This window comes from Gigantopelta aegis, chromosome 7, assembly GCF_016097555.1.
Source record: "Gigantopelta aegis isolate Gae_Host chromosome 7, Gae_host_genome, whole genome shotgun sequence".
Lineage (NCBI taxonomy): Eukaryota > Metazoa > Mollusca > Gastropoda > Neomphalida > Peltospiridae > Gigantopelta > Gigantopelta aegis.
The window spans coordinates 29,264,359-29,289,838 of NC_054705.1; the positions used below are offsets into that span (position 1 = coordinate 29,264,359).

At 31.6% G+C, this 25,480-nt stretch overlaps 1 protein-coding gene across 3 annotated transcripts in view; it reads left to right on the top strand.

The window, feature by feature from the left end:
• LOC121376904 (transmembrane and coiled-coil domains protein 1-like) overlaps positions 1 to 25,044 on the top strand; it is a 90,549-nt gene extending 65,505 nt beyond the window's left edge. For all 3 annotated transcript variants that reach the window (XM_041504689.1, XM_041504688.1, XM_041504690.1), the window contains 9 exons: positions 862 to 906; positions 4,154 to 4,186; positions 11,031 to 11,110; positions 11,802 to 11,856; positions 12,641 to 12,863; positions 14,148 to 14,279; positions 14,784 to 14,873; positions 18,418 to 18,596; positions 22,106 to 25,044. In XM_041504689.1, coding sequence (XP_041360623.1) covers positions 862 to 906; positions 4,154 to 4,186; positions 11,031 to 11,110; positions 11,802 to 11,856; positions 12,641 to 12,863; positions 14,148 to 14,279; positions 14,784 to 14,873; positions 18,418 to 18,596; positions 22,106 to 22,232 — 964 coding nt within the window. In that variant the 3' untranslated portion in view covers positions 22,233 to 25,044. The remainder of the gene's footprint in view (positions 1 to 861; positions 907 to 4,153; positions 4,187 to 11,030; positions 11,111 to 11,801; positions 11,857 to 12,640; positions 12,864 to 14,147; positions 14,280 to 14,783; positions 14,874 to 18,417; positions 18,597 to 22,105) is intronic.
• Positions 25,045 to 25,480: the final 436 nt, after the last annotated feature.

Sequence of the window (25,480 nt, forward strand, 5' to 3'; positions counted from 1 at the left end):
ATCTATACGTTATCTCGTCAGTCTATATGTTATCTTGCCAGTCTATACATTATTTCGTCAGTCTATACGTTATCTTGCCAGTCTATACATTATCTCGTCAGTCTATACGTTATCTTGTCAGTCTACGTTATCTTGTCAGTCTACGTTATCTTGCCAGTCTATATGTTATCTTGTCAGTCTATATGTTATCTCGCCAGTCTATATGTTATTTCGTCAGTCTTATGCATGTAGCTAACGCCAAGGACATTGGACAGGGAATGAAGTCAGTCTATATGTTATCTTGTCAGTCTTATACATGTAGCTAATGCCAAGGACATCGGACAGGGAATGAAGTCAATCTATATGTTATCTTGTCAGACTATATGTTATCTTGTCAGTCTGTACATTATCTCGTCAGTCTATACATTACATGTATCTTGTCAGTCTTATACATGTAGATAATGCCAGAGATGGACCATTATATAGCATAGTATGGCATAGTGACACAGTGCTATTTTTATCTTTTTCTGTGATGTAGTCCTAGTATGGTTACTAGATCTCCCATATGTATAAAACTTTAATAAAAGTCCCTAACTCATAACTTTAGCAACATGTTCATTTTTGTAATACTGACAAATTAAACTCATCTGTTTCACATTAACCACTGAAGTGCTGTGGATCCATGGCATATGTTTTGCCATGGTCATGTTCTTAATTGTCTGTGTTATAAGATATAATCATATGTTTTGCCATGGTCATGTTCTTAATTGTCTGTGTCATAAGATATAATCTAATGTTACATTGTTAATGCTGCATTCAATGAGTGATGCTTATTTTTATATTAATTTTTTTTAAATTGAATTTGTTCTCTCTCTGTTTTAGGGATGTAGGAGCCAACATAGTGGATGGTATCACTGGTTTCTCTGGGTGAGTTTTCACAACTGATCGCTGTATTTTTACTTACATATTCAAGGATCTGTTGTAGATTGTAGCCAGGACATTCTATTGGTTCCTTGGAAAAACATATCAATTTATTATAGACACAATGGCAGGGAACGTTTTGTTTTCAAAATCTTGATTAGCGATATTTCTAGTCAATTCAAAATTGATTAGCAACTACTGTTTAATGTTTTAAAATTCGGTAGCGTTTTCTGAAACTTGCATAGTGAATCGCGACTTGTTACTGAACAAAGTGTTCTCTGAATGGACTTTTTAGATTTCATTCTTTTACCAAATATTACACTTTCTTTGTGTTAAACCAATAGCTGCTAAGGGTATGTTCAGCTCAGAGAGTTGGTTGCAGATCGTGATTACATTTTAATATTTTTTTGATTCTACTTAATTACCAAAGATAAGTGAGGTTTTCTGTTTTCTTCATACATTTAATGTCAGTGTATGGAAAAAATGCCAGTAATCTTATGATGACAGATTTGTTGGTTGATATCTTGTCAGTTTAAGCCTCTGATATCTTTACTTATTAAGATGTCAAGTGCTGTATAGTGGTAATAACACATGTTATAGTGAACAGGGTGTTATCTTCACTGATAACAATATTAATATTATTACATTGACATTTTTGGCTATTTTAATGAATGTTTAGGGTGTATACTACCAAATCAAATCCCATAGACGACAATAGTAACATATGTGGCTAAAACTCCTACCTGCAACGTATCAACCGACATAAACGCCACGGATATAAATACTACCACCCCTTACACTTAAAGTGAATCAGAAAAAAATGGGGGTCAAGCTGCTCGTTTCTGAGATAACGGGTAGCGTCTATGACTACCCTAGTTTCGCACAAAATTCGAGTACTTTTTTTTACAGGTACCCCATACATGTTTCAAGCACAAGGCTACTTGACACATTGGTACTAGATGAAATAAAATTGCACATTTGTTTTACCCAGATGAAACTATTATTTTTTACAACCAACACACTCACATTTATAACCAATCACAGGACTTGTGGTGTTCACTTCTCTATCAAAAGTTCGGTGCACCTCGAACTTTGACCCAGCCGGAAGTTATTTGGTTTAGTACTACCTATACTGATAACATACATTTTTCAAAAAGTGTCCAGCTATGTGTCTTTATGACAACCAGGGTCTGGTGTATTCTGACATAAACTGACAACCTCACTGAAACTGTTGTTTCTACAGTGCAACCTAATATAATGTACACCTCATAAGGCTTATATATTGCACACAGTTTTGTACAAATGCAATATGTCATATTAAACAACAAAATGTTTTAAAATAAAACTGCTGAAGATATTTACTTTCAGTTGGGTGTGTGTACTCAGGTATATATGTAGAGACAACAAAGATAGTCAGAGTACCTCTACCCCTTTAAAGCATTCCATTAAAACACATGCACTTGATTGGCCCCTACATTTTGAAGACCTTAACAGGCACATCAAAGAAATATCAGTATTAAAAAACTACACTGCCTGAAGAAGGAAACACAAACATGACTGTACCTGTATGAAGTAATGACTTAATGTCCTGTACATTAGTGTTGGGCAGAAATCCTGTATGCTGGGTGTGGGTGTCTTCAAGTTACCAGGTGTGGGAATTTCAAATCCATCGGCCATGCTGATTTTCATAATGAACCATCAAAACTATTGGCAGCCACCAATATTCCTGACTATATTTTATTTATAGCCTACTGTAGTTGGAGGTTTTAATAGTTGTGATATCTGGAATAATCATGCAGCTTTAACACATTTATTTTTGATTAATTACTGAAAAAAACTTTTTTTAAATGACAAAATTACCCGAACATCTATTTTCTTGCATTATTTTCTTATCCGGATGAATACAATATGTACATTAGATGTATTCCTACAATCTGTAATCCAGCATTTTATTTAGCTAGTAACATTAGGTAATACAGCTTTAACAATAAAATAAATTATCAACTTAATCCAAGGCAGATAATCAAATCTGAAAAAAATTGGTTCTGAATCTAGTATAAACTCAAAATGCTTTTCATGAGAGCTAACTAAGTGATTATTAAGAAAAAAAAATGATCTGGAGATCTAAGTATATGTTTAACAACCTTATTGTTATGTACAAATAAGAACAGAAGGCACAATAGTGACAACAAATTTAATTATGTTTTTGGTCAAGCTTTTCTTCAAATTTACTTTAAATTTTGCATAAAACTACAAATTTGTCTAAAATATAACTTAGCACCCTATAAATATGTCAAAATGACAATAAAAATCAACTTCTTTACAAATTTGAGTTTTCAGAATTTCATACATAAAACATTAACTATGTTAATGGAAACTAAAGACATTAACCCACTATTGGCACATGCTATTTTTCATATAAAAATAAATTGCAGTTAAAATCTTAGTTCAGGTTGCCTATATATAATACCATATTTAAGAGCAGTTGTATATGGCAAGTCAAATACCATGTAAAAAGAAATTATTGAAATCTTTACAGTACGAATTATAGGCCAAAACCAACTTTTCTTCAGTGATAACTTTGATTCAAACTCCATTCTGAGCCATGTACAGAGATTATTGTCAAGGTCAAGGTCATTGTGAACTTGCATGATCGAGTGATGGCTAATTAATCAACCAGTATAGTTTAATTAAATAAAATGACAAAATCATAATATTTTTTATTATGCACAGAATATGTGCTATAGGGTGTACACTACCAAATCAAATCCCATAGACGACAATAGTAACATATACGGCTAAAACTCCTACCTGCAACGTATCAACCGACATAAACGCCACGGATATAAATACTACCACCCCTTACACTTAAAGTGAATCAGAAAAAAATGGGGGTCAAGCTGCTCGTTTCTGAGATAACGGGTAGCGTCTATGACTACCCTAGTTTCGCACAAAATTCGAGTACTTTTTTTTACAGGTACCCCATACATGTTTCAAGCACAAGGCTACTTGACACATTGGTACTAGATGAAATAAAATTGCACATTTGTTTTACCCAGATGAAACTATTATTTTTTACAACCAACACACTCACATTTATAACCAATCACAGGACTTGTGGTGTTCACTTCTCTATCAAAAGTTCGGTGCACCTCGAACTTTGACCCAGCCGGAAGTTATTTGGTTTAGTACTACCTATAACAACAAGATAGTATTAATTCTAAGCTTAACTGAATGTCCTTTATATTTTCAGTGGTGTAGTTGGTAACATCAAGGGAGCAAAAGAGTAAGTTCTTCGTTTTTTATATAGTTAAATTTTTGTTACATTCATGACAATATAATTAAATTTCCGTTACATTCATGACAATATAAATAAATTTCCGTTACATTCATTACAATATAATTAAATTTCCGTTACATTCTTTACAATATAATTAAATTTCCGTTACATTCATTACAATATAAATAAATTTCCGTTACATTCATTACAATATAAATACATTTCCGTTACATTCATGACAATATAATTAAATTTCCGTTACATTCATGACAATATAATTAAATTTCCGTTACATTCATGACAATGTAAATGTAAATAAATTTCCGTTACATTCATTACAATATAATTAAATTTCTGTTACATTCATTACAATATAAATAAATTTCCGTTACATTCATGACAATATAATTAAATTTCCGTTACATTCATTACAATATAATTAAATTTCTGTTACATTCATTACAATATAAATAAATTTCTGTTACATTCATTACAATATAATTAAATTTCTGTTACATTCATTACAATATATAATTAAATTTCCGTTACATTCATGACAATATAATTAAAGTTCCGTTACATTCATTACAATATAATTAAATTTCTGTTACATTCATTACAATATAATTAAATTTCTGTTACATTCATTACAATATATAATTAAATTTCCGTTACATTCATGACAATATAATTAAATTTCCATTACATTCATTACAATATAATTAAATTTCCGTTACATTCATTACAATATAATTAAATTTCCGTTACATTCATTACAATATAATTAAATTTCTGTTACATTCATTACAATATAATTAAATTTCCTTTACATTCATGACAATGTAAATGTAAATAAATTTCCGTTACATTCATAACAATATAATTAAATTTCCGTTACATTCATTACAATATAATTAAATTTCTGTTACATTCATTACAATATAATTAAATTTCCGTTACATTCATTACAATATAATTAAATTTCTGTTACATTCATGACAATGTAAATGTAAATAAATTTCCGTTACATTCATTACAATATAATTAAATTTCCGTTACATTCATGACAATATAATTAAATTTCCGTTACATTCATGACAATGTAAATGTAAATAAATTTCCGTTACATTCATTACAATATAATTAAATTTCTGTTACATTCATTACAATATAAATAAATTTCCGTTACATTCATGACAATATAATTAAATTTCCGTTACATTCATTACAATATAATTAAATTTCTGTTACATTCATTACAATATAAATAAATTTCTGTTACATTCATTACAATATAATTAAATTTCTGTTACATTCATTACAATATATAATTAAATTTCCGTTACATTCATGACAATATAATTAAAGTTCCGTTACATTCATTACAATATAATTAAATTTCTGTTACATTCATTACAATATAATTAAATTTCTGTTACATTCATTACAATATATAATTAAATTTCCGTTACATTCATGACAATATAATTAAATTTCCATTACATTCATTACAATATAATTAAATTTCCGTTACATTCATTACAATATAATTAAATTTCCGTTACATTCATTACAATATAATTAAATTTCTGTTACATTCATTACAATATAATTAAATTTCCTTTACATTCATGACAATGTAAATGTAAATAAATTTCCGTTACATTCATAACAATATAATTAAATTTCCGTTACATTCATTACAATATAATTAAATTTCTGTTACATTCATTACAATATAATTAAATTTCCGTTACATTCATTACAATATAATTAATTTCTGTTACATTCATGACAATGTAAATGTAAATAAATTTCCGTTACATTCATTACAATATAATTAAATTTCCGTTACATTCATTACAATATAATTAAATTTCCGTTACATTCATTACAATATAATTAAATTTCCGTTACATTCATTACAATATAATTAAATTTCTGTTACATTCATGACAATGTAAATGTAAATAAATTTCCGTTACATTCATTACAATATAATTAAATTTCTGTTACATTCATTACAATATAAATAAATTTCCGTTACATTCATGACAATATAATTAAATTTCTGTTACATTCATTACAATATAATTAAATTTCTGTTACATTCATTACAATATAATTAAATTTCCGTTACCTTCATGACAATATAATTAAATTTCCGTTACATTCATGACAATATAAATAAATTTCCGTTACATTCATTACAATATAATTAAATTTCTGTTACATTCATTACAATATAAATAAATTTCTGTTACATTCATTACAATATAATTAAATTTCTGTTACATTCATTACAATATATAATTAAATTTCCGTTACATTCATGACAATATAATTAAAGTTCCGTTACATTCTTTACAATATAATTAAATTTCCGTTACATTCATTACAATATAAATAAATTTCCGTTACATTCATTACAATATAATTAAATTTCTGTTACATTCATTACAATATAAATAAATTTCCGTTACATTCATGACAATATAATTAAATTTCCGTTACATTCATTACAATATAATTAAATTTCTGTTACATTCATTACAATATAAATAAATTTCTGTTACATTCATTACAATATAATTAAATTTCTGTTACATTCATTACAATATATAATTAAATTTCCGTTACATTCATGACAATATAATTAAAGTTCCGTTACATTCATTACAATATAATTAAATTTCTGTTACATTCATTACAATATAATTAAATTTCCGTTACATTCATAACAATATAATTAAATTTCCGTTACATTCATTACAATATAATTAAATTTCTGTTACATTCATTACAATATAATTAAATTTCCGTTACATTCATTACAATATAATTAAATTTCTGTTACATTCATGACAATGTAAATGTAAATAAATTTCCGTTACATTCATTACAATATAATTAAATTTCCGTTACATTCATTACAATATAATTAAATTTCCGTTACATTCATTACAATATAATTAAATTTCTGTTACATTCATGACAATGTAAATGTAAATAAATTTCCGTTACATTCATTACAATATAATTAAATTTCTGTTACATTCATTACAATATAAATAAATTTCCGTTACATTCATGACAATATAATTAAATTTCCGTTACATTCATTACAATATAATTAAATTTCTGTTACATTCATTACAATATAATTAAATTTCCGTTACCTTCATGACAATATAATTAAATTTCCGTTACATTCATGACAATATAAATAAATTTCCGTTACATTCATTACAATATAATTAAATTTCTGTTACATTCATTACAATATAAATAAATTTCTGTTACATTCATTACAATATAATTAAATTTCTGTTACATTCATTACAATATATAATTAAATTTCCGTTACATTCATGACAATATAATTAAAGTTCCGTTACATTCATTACAATATAATTAAATTTCTGTTACATTCATTGCAATATAATTAAATTTCTGTTACATTCATTACAATATATAATTAAATTTCCGTTACATTCATGACAATATAATTAAATTTCCATTACATTCATTACAATATAATTAAATTTCCGTTACATTCATTACAATATAATTAAATTTCCGTTACATTCATTACAATATAATTAAATTTCTGTTACATTCATTACAATATAATTAAATTTCCGTTACATTCATGACAATGTAAATGTAAATAAATTTCCGTTACATTCATAACAATATAATTAAATTTCCGTTACATTCATTACAATATAATTAAATTTCTGTTACATTCATTACAATATAATTAAATTTCCGTTACATTCATTACAATATAATTAAATTTCTGTTACATTCATGACAATGTAAATGTAAATAAATTTCCGTTACATTCATTACAATATAATTAAATTTCCGTTACATTCATTACAATATAATTAAATTTCCGTTACATTCATTACAATATAATTAAATTTCTGTTACATTCATTACAATATAATTAAATTTCCGTTACATTCATTACAATATAATTAAATTTCCGTTACATTCATGACAATATAATAAAATTTCCGTTACATTCATGACAATATAATTAAATTTCCGTTACATTCATGACAATGTAAATATAATTAAATTTCTGTTACATTCATTACAATATAATTAAATTTCTGTTACATTCATTACAATATAAATAAATTTCTGTTACATTCATTACAATATAATTAAATTTCCATTACATTCATTACAATATAAATAAATTTCCGTTACATTCATGACAATATAATTAAATTTCCGTTACATTCATGACAATATAATTAAATTTCCGTTACATTCATGACAATGTAAATGTAAATAAATTTCCGTTACATTCATTACAATATAATTAAATTTCTGTTACATTCATTACAATATAAATAAATTTCCGTTACATTCATGACAATATAATTAAATTTCCGTTACATTCATTACAATATAATTAAATTTCTGTTACATTCATTACAATATAATTAAATTTCCGTTACCTTCATGACAATATAATTAAATTTCCGTTACATTCATGACAATATAAATAAATTTCCGTTACATTCATTACAATATAATTAAATTTCTGTTACATTCATTACAATATAAATAAATTTCTGTTACATTCATTACAATATAATTAAATTTCTGTTACATTCATTACAATATATAATTAAATTTCCGTTACATTCATGACAATATAATTAAAGTTCCGTTACATTCATTACAATATAATTAAATTTCTGTTACATTCATTGCAATATAATTAAATTTCTGTTACATTCATTACAATATATAATTAAATTTCCGTTACATTCATGACAATATAATTAAATTTCCATTACATTCATTACAATATAATTAAATTTCCGTTACATTCATTACAATATAATTAAATTTCCGTTACATTCATTACAATATAATTAAATTTCTGTTACATTCATTACAATATAATTAAATTTCCGTTACATTCATGACAATGTAAATGTAAATAAATTTCCGTTACATTCATAACAATATAATTAAATTTCCGTTACATTCATTACAATATAATTAAATTTCTGTTACATTCATTACAATATAATTAAATTTCCGTTACATTCATTACAATATAATTAAATTTCTGTTACATTCATGACAATGTAAATGTAAATAAATTTCCGTTACATTCATTACAATATAATTAAATTTCCGTTACATTCATTACAATATAATTAAATTTCCGTTACATTCATTACAATATAATTAAATTTCTGTTACATTCATTACAATATAATTAAATTTCCGTTACATTCATTACAATATAATTAAATTTCCGTTACATTCATGACAATATAATAAAATTTCCGTTACATTCATGACAATATAATTAAATTTCCGTTACATTCATGACAATGTAAATATAAATAAATTTCTGTTACATTCATTACAATATAATTAAATTTCTGTTACATTCATTACAATATAAATAAATTTCTGTTACATTCATTACAATATAATTAAATTTCCATTACATTCATTACAATATAAATAAATTTCCGTTACATTCATGACAATATAATTAAATTTCCGTTACATTCATGACAATATAATTAAATTTCCGTTACATTCATGACAATGTAAATGTAAATAAATTTCCGTTACATTCATTACAATATAATTAAATTTCTGTTACATTCATTACAATATAAATAAATTTCCGTTACATTCATGACAATATAATTAAATTTCCGTTACATTCATTACAATATAATTAAATTTCTGTTACATTCATTACAATATAATTAAATTTCCGTTACCTTCATGACAATATAAATAAATTTCCGTTACATTCATTACAATATAATTAAATTTCCGTTACATTCATTACAATATAAATAAATTTCTGTTACATTCATTACAATATAATTAAATTTCTGTTACATTCATTACAATTGTCATCCTATTGGTCCAGCCGTAGCAATGGGAGTTTGTTAATTTTTTGTTGAATGTAAAAATTATGTCGTCGGGGAACCTAATGACGTCATTTTATATTGGTAATTTGTGCTACTGAGCATTATTTCTTTTAACCAAAAAAATTATTCCAAATAAAATATGAACTTTTAGTGTTATTATTAGTAAGTATGTTTCAAATTTAATTATACGTATTGTCTGTAATTGTTTTTACGTTCATCTGGATATGAACAAAAAAAAATTATCCTCAAACTTATGTGAGAATGTCTTTGCTGATTCATACAGTTTGCGGATGTTTTTTGTTTTTTTCATAACCCGACAAACATGAAAACCCCCACAGACAATCCTTAAATAATGTCATCCCATTGGTTCAGATGTAGGAACAGGAGTTCATTTCTAGATGAATGTAAAATTACGTTGCCAGGGAATGTCATATCTGATGATGTCATTTTTTATCGGTACTTTGTCTTATTGAGCGTTATTGTTTACGGACCACAAATAATTCAAAATAAAATATGAACTTTTAACATTATTATTAATAATTATGTTTTAAATTTAAATATAAGAATTATGTGTTGTTTCTTTTATGTTCATTGGGTTATGAACACAAAAAAAATCATCTGCAAACTGTATGAATCGGCGAAGCTCTTTTCACATAAGTTTGCTGATGATTTGTTTTTCATACCCAGATGAACGTAAAAAAACCCCCAGACAATCCTTATATGATTAAAAAAAGGAAAATAAGACAGTTACAAATAAAATTGACATCCTCTAGCCTTTATAAAAAATCAAGTGAAATTTCTGAAATAATAATGTGAGCAATCTTTTAGAAACATTCTGCCTGTTTTTAACGTTATTGTTATCATTAAGATCTATCAGTCAGTGTTTATTGAAGATCATTTTAAAATTCTTCTTCCAGTTCAATAGTTTCCAAGCCTAAGGAGTTTGCACATCACATAAAGAAGAAGTTTGGGAGTGCCGATAACATCAACCAACTAAGTACGTGACACATTTACTTCCACATAGTTTGCTTTAATGGGTGTTGTGCATTCCATAAATCTGGTAGCTTGGGTCAACAATTTAATCAGGGGACTGTTTAGGACCAAGGCCCTCTTGTTATTTTTGAAAATAATTTTTAATGGAATTTTCCATGTTCAGCCATCTACATTATGACTGATTTGGTCGCATATGCGACCATTATCATTCATTTGGCAACTAAACCATTTCATACTATCTATATAAAAATACAAGTAGGCACCATCTGGGTTCTAGGTGGAAAAGTTAAAACAGAGGCCTTGGCCCTGATTTTCGAAGCTATCTTAGAGCTACGATATTGTAAAACCGTCATCGGGTATGGCATACGTCGTTGTGACATCATAGTTTATGATGGCTTTATGATATCGTAGTGCTAAGATAGCTTCTTACACCTACCCATTGAGTCATTAAAACTTGCTCTTGGTGGGAGCCGGTACCGGGCTGCGAACCCAGTACCTACCAGCCTTATGTCCGATGGCTTAACAACGACACGACCGAGGTCATGCAGTTTAAAAAAAACACATTAATAAGACTGAAATGTTGTATTAGTGGATATGTACAAAGACTTTTCACATTTGCCCAGATATGTTTGGCTGTATCTTGCCAAGCACTCGAGACACATGAACATTGTTAACTAAGTTGTTTAATGTTTTAGATGATGGCCAGGAAGAAGGGGAAACACAGCCGTCGGGAGGAACTCTGCCTGCGAGGTGAACACTTACAGTCATTGTTAACATCACACACGTGTGTATGGCTCATCACCATTATCTAATCTTACCTCTCCAAGTACACCTGATTTCTCTGTGAACCTAGAGGCGGGACGTAGGCCAGTGTTAAGGCGCTCGCCTTATGCGCAGTAGGTCTAGGATCAATCCCTGTTGGTGGGCCCATTCGGCTATTTTTCGTTCCATCCAGTGTACCAAGTCTGGTATATCAAAGGCTGTGGCATGTGCTATCCTGTCTGTGGGAAAGTGCATATGAAACATCCGTTGCTACTAGTAGAAAAATGTTTCATGTTTTCTCTAAGACTATATGTCAGAATTACCAAATGTTTGACATCCAGCAGTCTGTTTAATAAATCAGTGTGCTCTAGTGGTGTCGTTAAACAAAACAAATAGAACTTTTGATTATTCATAATACATAGGGGGTGGAAGTGGGGGGCCAATGTTGCTCCGGATCACCTATATAAATCGAATCATGTTCCAATATCTCTTTGTTCCATAGCCTTTGAACATTAATTCTTATAAATTACAAAGAAAACAAGCTTTAAACTTACTCATGTTGTAGATGGTGGTTTGTTTTAGTTTCCGATACGGCTCGAAAGAAGACAATTCTAGAATTCATTAAACATAAAACAAACTTTAAACTCACTCATATTGTACATGGTGGTTTGTTTCAGTTTCCGATACGCCTCGGAAGGTGACAATTCCAGTAATTGTTAAACAAAAAACAAACTTTAAACTCACTCATGCTGTAGATGGTGGTTTGTTTCAGTTTCCGATATGGCTCAGAAGACGACAATTCCAGCATCACATCCGGCTCGGGGTTTGGAGTCCACAGCAGTCCACACTCTACGTCACAGAACATGTCACAGGCTGCGGTGTTGACACAGTCAGTGATCGACCCCATCATGACGGAGCTGGAGGATCTCAAGAGGACCAAGTCGAAGCTCAACGAGGCGCTGCAGCTGATCACAGACGAGTTCGATAACTACAAGGTGTGTGTCACGGTCCGCTGGTTTCCAGTACCCAAACGAATCAACCGGACAGGACTATAGGTTTCGTCTCCATCCTTATGTCTGTCTGTCTGTCTGTCTGTCCCACATAAACATGTAGCTTTTCGGACATGTTTTTCACAATGCCTCAAAATATTGAGCACAACAATGACATTTTTGACAGGGTTATGGCCCTTGAACTTAGGAGATACATAACTTTTGTTTTCCGGATTTTCTTTCACAATGGATTTTCCGGTTTAAATTTTTATATTTTTGAAACAATTATGTAAACATATGTGTAATCGATTAATTAATAGTAATTTATTACAAATGCCTGTAAAAATAATGATATATGACACAACAAAATATGACACTTGCAACTTTTGTATATCCATTGCGTTTGCAGTCACATCCTAGTGTTTGTAGCAGTTATTGTTCATTTTCTTAATAATATGTGGGGAATTGTGTATACAAAATTACTGGAAGGTAAAATCTGGTTTGAGTTACTGCAGACATTAGGACTACAACAAACACCATGTTCATACAAATACAAATATTCTAAATAGGGAATAACTGGTTACCGTCTTAAGATATCGGCTTTATCCTGTGATGGTTAGAATGGCAAATGCATTCACCATTCGACCTGAGCAGGATAAAGCCGATATCTTAAGACGGTAACCAGTTGTTTCTTTTATCCTGCAATCCTACAGGTATAGTCGAAAAATCATTATTAATCTCATTTTTATGTACTCAAATCGAGTATCATCAACCTAGCAAGGCTTTTGCCGTATGATGTCATACAAGATACATGAGGTCATTCTTTGTAAGATACTAGCTATGTTTTGTATTGTTATCGCAAAACTAAAAGTTATTTGTATTTACTGTACTAAAACAAATGATTTAAAGACTGTGTATTGAAAATCTACTCTGAAATACACGAGTCAAGACAGGTTATGTCATGTGACCTGTATTTTTGGCTAGTGGCTGAAAATATAGATATTTATCTAGTCATCATATCTTGCCAATGAATACAGTGATTGCAGGATAAAAAAAAAAATGTAGTCACCAAAAAAAGTCTCTATTAATCGTATACATGTTATAATGACAGCAAGTTCAGGCCAGTCCCTTTAATTTAACATATTTTATTCACTTTATTCTAAGAATTGAATCAAGATAAATATAACCTACTGGTGTTGAATTATGGGTACTGTTAGTACTATGTTTCATTCATTATTTATGTAATAACTGACCTGCACAGTATTTGTGATCATGTGGGTTTTTCTTTAGATATCTGTCCATGGTGAACTAAGTTTACTGCGGAGCATGTTAGAGGAAGAAAAATACAAAGTAGACCGACTGGAAGATCAAATGAATGACCTGACCGAATTACACCAAAACGAAATAACTAACTTGAAACAGGTAAAGCAGTTATCAGTGAATAAAAAACCCTACATTAAAAACAACTCTTGACAAACGCCCCCTTTTTTTCCCTTGTTTTGTAATGAATGTCATGACACCCACACCCCTAAAGCATTGTATCGCTCCTAAAGCCTCATTAAGGAGTATGTGAGATACACTGCAAAATGAAAGGCATACTGTGTTTCAATCATGTATATATACATAGATTGATACAAAAAACAAACCAACAACAACAAACAAAAAATGCCATCTGACCCAACTTTATATGGACTTTGATTTCATTTGTTATTGCGTTAATAACAATAATACAAATTATTAAAAAAAGAAAGATTCAGACATTAATCTACAAATAATTACTTTTTAATGTTGTTTGTAATCTTGATATTAGTGTATATTCTTTTTTTGTCTTAGTAAAATAAAAATATTTTTTTATCTCAGTGTGTTAATTAAGACAGCTAATGTGATGTATTGTGATATTTACTCTGACACTTGATATGTTTGCAGGACATAGGCAGCATGGAAGAGAAGATCGAATATCGACTTGATGAACGAACGACAGATCTCAGTGACCTGGTAGACAACTGCCAGACAAGGGTGGGTGTGACATGTTCTTCACTTGAGAAGAGTTGGAAGGAGAGATTTATGTGTTACTTTGTCGGCAGCTTTATATAGGGGTCGGGATGTAGCCCAGTGGTACAGCGCTCACTCGATGCGCGGTCAGTGTGGGATCGATCCCCGTCGGTGGGCCCATTGGGCTGTTTCTCGTTCCAGCCAGTGCACCACAACTGGTATATCAAAGTCCGTGGTATGTACTGCCCTGTCTGTGGGATGGTGCATATAAAAGATCCCTTGCTGCTAATCGAAAAGAATAGCCCATGAATTGGCGACAGTGGGTTTCCTCTCTCATTATCTGTGTGGTCCTTCACCATATGTTTGACGCCATATAACTGTAAATAAAAAATATGTTGAGTGCGTCGTTAAATAAAACATTTCTTTTTGCTTTATATACATGTAGCTTTGTTTATCACAAACTACAAGTTTGAGATTGATGATATGTGGGTCATAATAACACTTGAGGATGGACCTTGCAATGCATTAAAACAAATATATTTTAATTGTTAAGTAATAGGGTTTAATAGGGGTTTTTTGTGGGTTTTTTAACAAAATAATTTGAATTTTACAATACAAATTCAGGAAAAAATATTTGTATTAGTTTTGTTTAAGTTTTTCTTTCTATACAACAAATAACACACAGTGTTCACTTCAACGAGTTTGTAAGAAAAATATTTATTTTAAAACCAGGTATATTGGGATACACATTTAACTAGTTCAAGGAGAATAAATTTTAGCTCTCCTTAGCATGTGAATTTACTATATGGTATTAATATGATAACATCTTAAATGGCTCCCCATAATCTAAGTATGGGGAGCAGCTAATAACACCTTAATTTTTTTCATGGTATACAAAGGCCGTGGTATGTGTTATCCTGTCTGTGGGATGGTGCACATAAAAGATCCCTCGCTACTAATGAAACAATGTGGCAGGTTTCCTTTCTAAGACGATATGTCAGAATTGTCACATGTTTGACATCTAATAGCCGATGGAATCATGAGATTGGAATTCTGTGGCTTCTGTTGGTTTTTCCATCAGACACAATAATTTTCATGAGATTGCCCGATTCAGCATCAGTCTTTCATGCTGAAAGTTGGGCAATATTTACAGCACATGAAATTGGAACATCCCTTAGTTGGGATGGTGATACGAAAGTGTGTCTTTGTATCCATTGCCAATAACTTTTGTTGCCATGTTGGCATTACGGGCAATGAAAAGGCAGATTCTGCTACCAAGTCTGCTTTGAATCGCCTTGTGTCTGTGTTGGTGTTCCCTATGGTGATTTTAAATATCATATTAACCAATATATTTCTTCGAATTTGCAAGATAATTGGAACGGTGCGGTCGCAAACAAGCTTCATTCTTTCAAACCAGTCCTGATAGTGTGGCAGTCCTACAGACAGTGCACAGAGGATGAAGTAGTCTTGTGCCGTACTCTCATCAGACATGTACTGTAGTGATACATATTTCATGCATTCATTTATTTCAAAGAAGGACCCTCCGCCTCAATGTGAACATTGCCAGTGTACACTTACTGTGCGCCTCATTTTGGTGGAGTGAAATCAACTAAGGCTGACGAGATGTGATATATTTAGCATCAGAAAATGTTTTGCAATCTTTTATATTCCACCCAGAATTAATTTTAAAGTTTTAAAAACACTTTGATTTCTATGCAAAGTCTTAAAATATACTTACCTTGATATTAGTATTGTGTTGTACGTTTTCACACAGCTCATTACACTGTGGTTTTACATAATTATATAAATTTTATTCTTAACGTAAATCATATTTATAGGATATTAAACAAGCTTCCATTTCGTATCATGTTTATGTCCTGAGTGAAATAATTTTCAATTGTCACGAGTTTTAGCGAGTGACAATGAAAATTATTTCATGAGGGACATAAACATGATATGAAATGATAACGAGTTTAATATTCTATTTATTACCCACAATCGATCTTAATTTATATCACTCATTTTGTTTTGTTGACGTTCCTGTAAGGTTGTAGTATGCCAATTGATGACGTCATTGTGTGATGTCAAAAGTGTTGCGTCCCACTTGGCATTCTAGTGGGATGTATCACTTTGATATGTACCAAGATATTTTTAACCATAAGGGTAATAAGTCCATATATTTACCTTTTCTGACAGCCAATAGCTGATGTGTATTTTTTATACTGGGGTGTTGTTAAATATTCATTCCGATAATTAATAAATGGATGTGCTCTAGTGGTGTCATCAAACAAAACAAACTTTAAACAAAATAAACTTTTATATGTCATAAATTACCAGATGCTTCATATCCAGTAGCAATGATTAATAAATCAATGTGCTCTGGTGGTGTCATTAAACAGTGCTCTAGCGGTGTCGTTACATCAGTGCTCTAGCGGTGTCGTTACATCAGTGCTCTAGCGGTGTCGTTACATCAGTGCTCTAGCGGTGTGGTTACATCAGTGCTCTAGCGGTGTCGTTACATCAGTGCTCTAGCGGTGTCGTTACATCAGTGCTCTAGCGGTGTCGTTACATCAGTGCTCTAGCGGTGTGGTTACATCAGTGCTCTAGCAGTGTCATTACATCAGTGCTCTAGTGGTGTGGCTAAACTGCTCTGGTGGTGTCATTAAACAGTGCTCTGGTGTCGTTACATCAGTGCTCTAGCGGTGTCGTTACATCAGCGCTCTAGCGGTGTCGATACATCAGCGCTCTAGCAGTGTCCTTACATCAGTGCTCTAGTGGTGTGGCTAAACAGTGCTCTGGTGGTGTTGTTAAACAGTGCTCTAGTGGTTTTTAAACATCAATGCTCTAGCGGTGTTGTTACATCGGTGCTCTAGTGGTGTTGTTACTGATGGAGCCGTTAATCAGTGTTCTAACGGTGTTGTTACATCAGTGCTCTAGCCGTGTCGTTAAATCTGTGCTCTAGTGGTGTCATTATGTCAGTGCTCTAGTAGTGTCGTTACTTCAGTGCTCTAGCAGTGTTGTTATGTCAGTGCTCTAGTGGTGTCGTTATGTCAGTGCTCTAGTGGTGTCATTATGTCAGTGCTCTAGCTGTGTCGTTACGTCAGTGCTCTAGTGGTGTCGTTACATCAGTGCTCTATCGGTATCGTTACGTCAGTGCCCTAGCGGCGGCGTTACGTCAGTGCTCTAGTGATGTTGTTAGGTCAGTGGTGTTGTTAAGGGACACTAAGGCATATTTTGGACTATTATAGCCATTTTTGATAACTGAAATCATACTTTACTTAGATTTTATGGTTTAGATTATCAGTTGCCGTACATTTGAAGTGTTTTTGGTCATCCTGGTGTTTTTAATATCACAAAATGCATTTTTCATATTTTTAAAAACGCACATGCCTCTAAGAAGTAACAGTTATTGAGTCGAGCTTTAGTCTATTTTTAGAGGGTATTTCACAATTTCAAAGTCGCAGACTCATATTTCAGGTTTGTAGATTAACTAAACTTAGTGTTAATTTCCACGGGTTGAAACTAGGGTCTGTCCCTTTAAAGAAAGCCGCCGCTGTGTTACTTGCAGATCCAGCGTCTGGAGCAGCAGCAGCAGCAGCAGCAGATCCTGTCGATGGAGATGGTGGAGAACGTGACGTTCCGCACGCTGCTCACCAAGCTGATCAACGTCGCCCTCGCCATCGTCGCAGTCATCCTCGTCTTCGTGTCCACCGCCGCCAACTTCGTCTCACCATTCCTCACATCAAGGTACTGGCAAACGCAAATGCAGATTTATATCCCAATCGTTTGTCGTTTTGTTGTGAATTTATCGATGTATAACAGCCACAAATTGTATAAAACGGGTGGGAATTCTCCTCGGATCAGCTGTTTTCCTCTCATCATGGAACATTGTGTTTCCTCACATTTTAATCGTCCTTTCCTCCAAAATGTGTCGGATGGCACAGATTTTAACCTAGGATTTCAAGAATTTCCGGGACCCCTCTAGATTTCCTCTTTTTTTACAGTTCACCAATTCCCACCCCTGATAAAATCGTATAGCGTAGCGATAGTATTCTACATTTGTGACTGTTATACATCGATAAATTCACAACAAAATGACAAACAATTCTTATAATTACAAACAGCACAACCTATATAGTTAAAACTACACCTATTTTATAAATCAGTTTCTAATGTTCTTCCCATGATGTAATTTTTTTCTGAGGTTTATAGTTTAAAATCCTTCACTACATTATGCAGTTTGTGACAGTTGTACATTGATAAATTCATTTAAAAATGACAAACAGTTTTTTACAGTTTTAAACACAGGAGCATGTGCAAAGGGTGAGTTTCGTCGGTCTAACCATGCCCTTGATCAAGCAAATGTTCTCTTTTTTTCAATACTTTTTTTCCGCGGGAAAGCAAGTCTTAACCTCTCATAAATTTCACTAGCCACCCTCATTGGAAATTTATGCACAAGCGCCTGAACGCACCATATTTAATTAAAATACATATGAATCAGCTTTTAGTGTCCTTTCCATGACCTGTTTTACGTAATGACATCATTTTCTGAGGTTTATCGAAGTATAACATTCAGGGTTTTTTTCAACGTCGTCCAATCAGAATAAAGTTAAATCGTATAAACGCAAAAATTTTGTAATTATAATATTACAAATCTGTTTAACCTTCTAACTGCTGTATTGATTTATAACTTTTACTCACATATTTTCACTTTAAAATTTTATAAATAGATAAAATAATGTTTTATAAATCCGGGTTTATTGTTTTTTACTTGCCATTCAGGTGAGTCATGTCAGCACTTTAACTTGCCCATGCAAATTTTGAGTTGCCCAAATTTTATTTAAAAAAATAAAAAAAGAGTAAAATGAATGTATTTGGTGTATGAGTTCAGTTTCAATGGGCATACACATCCTGAATTATTATTAAAAGTAACTTTTTGGTTGGTTTACAAACATTACATTTTCGACATTCCAAAATAAAATGCTGTAATGAATGCGAAAATTTTTGGTCGCCGGGTGTGCAACTCACAATAGGGTTTTGACTCGCCTGATGTTGTTTTCACTCACACCCGGATTAATAGATAAAATAATGTATTTAAACATGTGAAAAGGTTAGTACTATTTTCATGATTTTTTTATAATTTTTATAATATTTGAAATCAGTTAATTTGGTTTAAATTTATGCAAAAAATCAATAGAGTCATGCATACTTTCGTGCAGTTGGTGTTAGCTGTCCAGTATTTACTGCCATTATTCCCAGTCACTGTGTTTTGTTGACCACATTTATTCTTGTAATTGTTAAATCTGACCACTGAAGGTGACAATTGACACGGTTCGACAAATCCACTAGCCCTCGTTCCCGGCTAGTGAATGTTTGGTCTGGACTAGTGCAAATTATCAACGGTAGTACTATAAAAGATCCTTTGCTACTAATGGAAAAATGTAGCGGGTTTCCTGTCAAAGACTATATGTCAAAATGACCAAATGTTTGACATCCAATATCCAATGATTGATAAATCAATGTGTTCTAGTGGTGTCGTTAAACAAAACACACTTTAACTTTTGAAATCAAATTGAAATTATTTATTAAAATCATTGTTCATGGAGGCTGGGAAGGACTATAGAAATATCCATCTTTTCCGTTTAACAAGTGATAAAAGATCAAATTATTTAACAGACAAAGGACCAAAAGTTAAACTGCCTGCCATGAATTTCACTACAAATGAGTACAAATGATGAATTTCACTACAAATGATGAGTTAATATAGAAACGATAATTGATAAGTATTTTTTTCTTTTTCGAAACATATTTCGTACACATGCGAGACAAAAAGTCATTAACTAAAGATAAATACATCTTAACTTTTATAAAATATAACAATTTTTATATATATGATATCTAAACTGAATTTGTATACAGTTGAATCTGTCGATTATGGCCACTTAGGGAATCAGGCAGAAATGGTGACGACAGACATCCTTCATGAACTGGTCCGAAAATTATCACTTAAAATCTAGAACTCTGTTAATGTAGCATATACACAGACATATATGTCAGTAAGAAACCACAAAGCAAATACACATCTACCTGTATTCAATTGCAGTGTTCGACAAATGTTTAAGAAAGTCACTAGCCCTATGTATTATGCACCATCCCACACAGTGTGACAAAGACACTATGTCTGGTGTATTTTGATGTCTTCATCTGTAACTGTTACATCAATCTGATTAAAAATAGCTCTACTGGGTCTACCAGTAGATCTAACAGCATTGCGTGGACTCCCATGTCCAGGTGACATTTCATCTATAAATAACAAATTAAATATCGACCAATTATACTTTGCCTTTTATAGCGTTGTCCGGGAGCATACAAATTCTAAAAATATCGAACGAGACTATTTATGCAATAGGTGAACTTGTTGGACTGTTTTAACATTGAAAAAACGGGGAAAAGTGCAGTAATAAACTCTGGATTGTATATTAGTATAAACAGGTTTTGTGGCTATACCATCACGTTTTTTTTTTTTTCGTCTTAAAACAAATTTTATATAAAATTTTATATTGCAATTAGTTTCCGGCATACTACGTAATTCACCCGAATCATTTTGTATACCCTCGGCATAATCCTGAATGTTTTCAAATTCTTTTCAAATCACTGTCATGATTTTGCAAGTAAGGTTTTGAGTGGGCGAATGAAAGGTCAACTGGACATGAGCTCCAACGGACTGCTGTTAGATCCACATGTAATAGTGGAGCTAATATTAATTAGATTGCTGTTGCATGTTTTCAGTGTAAATTAACTGCGTTCATAACTTCAGATATATTTTGTTTTATAAACACCCACAATAATCGTGAGAATTCTACTTTGATTGATGTATATCTATCCTGTTGATTATTAAGAAAAACATTAAACTGTGGTTTGCACAAACTACAGTTGCCAGTGAGAAAATATAAATGTGGTGTCTTGTCACATTCAATTTAATGCGTAAAATTTTTGACTGGTACCATACTCACCAGACCCAGACCCAGACCCAGACACAGTTTGTTTTGGCCCTAAGAAGAAAAGTAAAAGTGTTTTGGAAATAACCAAAAAACAACCCACACTATTTTTATATGCATTTTAGAAAACAATCTGCTTATAATTAAATAATGTGTAGTAAATACGATAGAAAGAAAACGGCATTTCCTGTGGGAAGGACTACATTGTATTTATGGTTTTCTTATTAGAATGATTTTATGCCAATTGGTCTTTTTCAGAATGCGGATACTTTCGACAGTGATTTTGGTGGTGGTGCTGGCTTACGCTTGGCAGAACCGTGAAATGATGGTAGCTTTCTTTCACTATGTGGGACATCAGGTGGACAGGCTGCGGTCTCCAAGCTAGGTCCAGCCTTGTTGTCAAATGAAGAAACAATGCTTCCAGTCCATGGCAATATTTGCTGAGATTACTTCCGTTTCGGGAAAAAAACAATGTGCTTCCAGTTTCTACAGGATTCACAGTTTACAACGAATTTACCATCCTGCAAATTTGAATCTGTTACAAGAGCGCTTTGTCAATGGTAAAAACAGGTCGATGGTGTCAGTGTGATTCTGGGTAGAAATGTGCGAGTTGTTTTATAAACAACTATAGTGTATGACGGTGTGCTTTCGTCTGTGATTGGTCGGTCCACTGGTTTTTGGCTGTGATTTGTAGAACGGACAGTTAAGATGCTCTGGATCTCTGCTATCTTACTACACAGGTTGGCGACCGACAGGTTCTCACAGTAATGACGAATTGCTGTCTTGGTTGATGTCTAAAAAACCAACACAAACAATGAAAATAAAGATTCACTGAATTGTAATGCGTCTTTTTAAATTGGTGAATGAACCTGACAGCTGCACTTTGAATAACTGCGTCAATGACTGGCATACAAATCAGGAATAAACTATCATTTACACAAACAGGAATCAACATACGAAACCATTGTTAAATTAATGCAATGTTTTATTTAATTATTTTTTATTTTTCAACCATTGGGAAGTGAGTTTTATAATGTTCAAATGGTGCTTTCTTGTACTTGTCTTGTCAGATGTCGGAAAGCTTATTTATTGCTGTGTGGACAGGTCTTGGAGAAAGGGTTATTCAAAGTCTCTCTGTGTACAAGAGCACAATGAATTTATAAGGAATAATTTTGATACCTGTCAAGACACATTTTCCTGTTTAAATCCACACACATTCACACAAGCAGGTTTTAAAAAGTGAATTACTGTGTAATGCAATTTGTTTAGCAAATTATCATTAAGTCTAATGTGTCTTACATCATTTTTTATTATTATATTTTTTCAACTTAACTGACCTCAACTAGTGGCATTTCCCCCCTACTACATGTATAGTAGACTGGTTCCAACAGCCCAACAGCCAATGGGATGGCTTAAAATCTTCCAATGAGTCTTCTGCTTCCTGTTCCGGTCACGTGATAGAAGCTTCCTTCTTTCTCTTTCGGTCCAGACGTCTTTCTTTTAACTCTAGTATAAAGCAAGTTTTCTGATAGAGGGGTGAACACTGCTGATGGAACTGCCAACAGCATGTAAAGTTCGGCCTTGTACATACTGTATCGAATAACAGTGATATTTATTTCGGTTGTCATCATCCCTCTGTGAAAACCAACACCGAAGGGATATTATTTGACGAGGATTTGTTATGAATTATTTATTACAATTGTGACAAATCGTCTGAATAATTTTTATACAAACAGACTGTAAATATCCACAATGTTTATCTTAAAAATAAAACAAAAACACCCATGCGTAAGAATACATTTTAATTTGTTGCTCATTCTAGTTAGTTTATTTTTATTTCTATCTTTTTTAATTTTCTGCACATTATTTTTTTTTTTTTTTACTAGACTAGTGGATTTTTCAGGATGAACTACTTATTCTTTCATTTCATGTTATGAGTGAATGTGTTCCACCGTATGATACACTTTTCATAGGTTTATGGAATCAAGTTAAGAACGTCTGTATTTTGATACTAGAAATTGTGTTTAATACTGGAATTCAACAGGAAAGACCTTTGAAGTTTATTAAATGTTATTGATTCCTAGTTTACCTTACATAGATTAGTAACGATACATTTCTTTTAATTAGTAATTTATTGAAATTTTCTTGTTTAACTGATTAGAAAATATCCCAGCACAAAAATACACCTCGGGTATTGGGGAACATTAAATAGTGACGCCTAATGGCCGATGTGTATTTTTTTATGCTGGGGTGCAGTTAAATATTCATTCATTGATTCATTCATTAATTCATGTATTAGAAAATATTGTTTGATATACTTATTTACTACCCATGGTATACAATGGGAGAAATATTTAGTTTGTCACTGAGGAGAAACTATTGCAAGACACAAATTTTACATGACCAGTATGAGACAAATGTTCAGCATGATGTCGCACATTTTATATAGAACAGTTGAGCTTACATTTATGCAGCTTTATTACTGCTGTTAAGATTACTGAATACAGTTTCTTCATCAATTTCTTCTCTTGAATAAAAAAAACACTTGCTTTTCAAGAATTATCTTTACGAACAAACAAAATGTGTAGTGCTGTGCACACAGGGTATTAGATGGATTCCATATAGAGACAGGGTTCAAGGTAACACAATAAATCGGAATGTTTCCTTTTAACTTTATGATGTTTAACCAGTTAACTGCACTAAAGTATTTTATTTCAAATGTATGTAGATTGTTTCTTTATGAATTCTGAGCCATTCCCGTTAGAATCTTTAGTTATATATTCATACTTATTTATTTATATTATTTTTCCACTTTGAATGCCATCGTTAGTAGATGTATGTACTGATCAACTTTACAGCTCTTTATGTCATCAAAACCAAACAAAATATCAAGTAGATTTTCACTCATTTGAATATTTTAATTAACCAAAATGTTCATACCTGGTGTCTGTTTTATCAGAGGTGATAAACTTGTATCATCTAGACATCCATTGATTCAAACATCTTTTGATCATGCAAGCTATATTTAGCTAACTTAACTTATAGACAATGAGCGGCGCCTACGAAGTCTCTTTTCACTTTTATACTTTACACTACTATAAAGCAAAATATCTGAAAAGTGTGGGGTGGCACATCCCACCCCCCCCCCCCCCCCCCCCCCCCCCCCCCCCCCACCCCCCCCCCCCCCCCCCCCCCCCCCCCCCCCCCCCCCCCCCCGTTTCCTACGCCAGTGGCTATTAGATGTTGAACATTTGGTAATTCTGACATATGGACTTAGAGGCTTTGTTTGTTTGTTTGTTTTGTTTAATGACACCGCTGGAGCACATTGATTATTAATCATTGGCTATTGGATGTCAAACATTTGATAATGTTGACGCATGGTCTTAAGAGAGAAAACCCGCTACATTGTTTCATATAAAGCCAAAATTAGGATACAGATGACTAGTTTAATAACTAAAGTAAAATATTCCTAATATGGATTACATTTACAACTTTCATTACGGTCTATATTTAATCAAAGAGAAAACACTGATCAGTTATCTTTTCCATAATATGTAATATTGTATTATTATAGTCCCAAATGTTACGTACATGTACATGTATGTTGAAATGTTCAAAAGATTTGCATTTAAA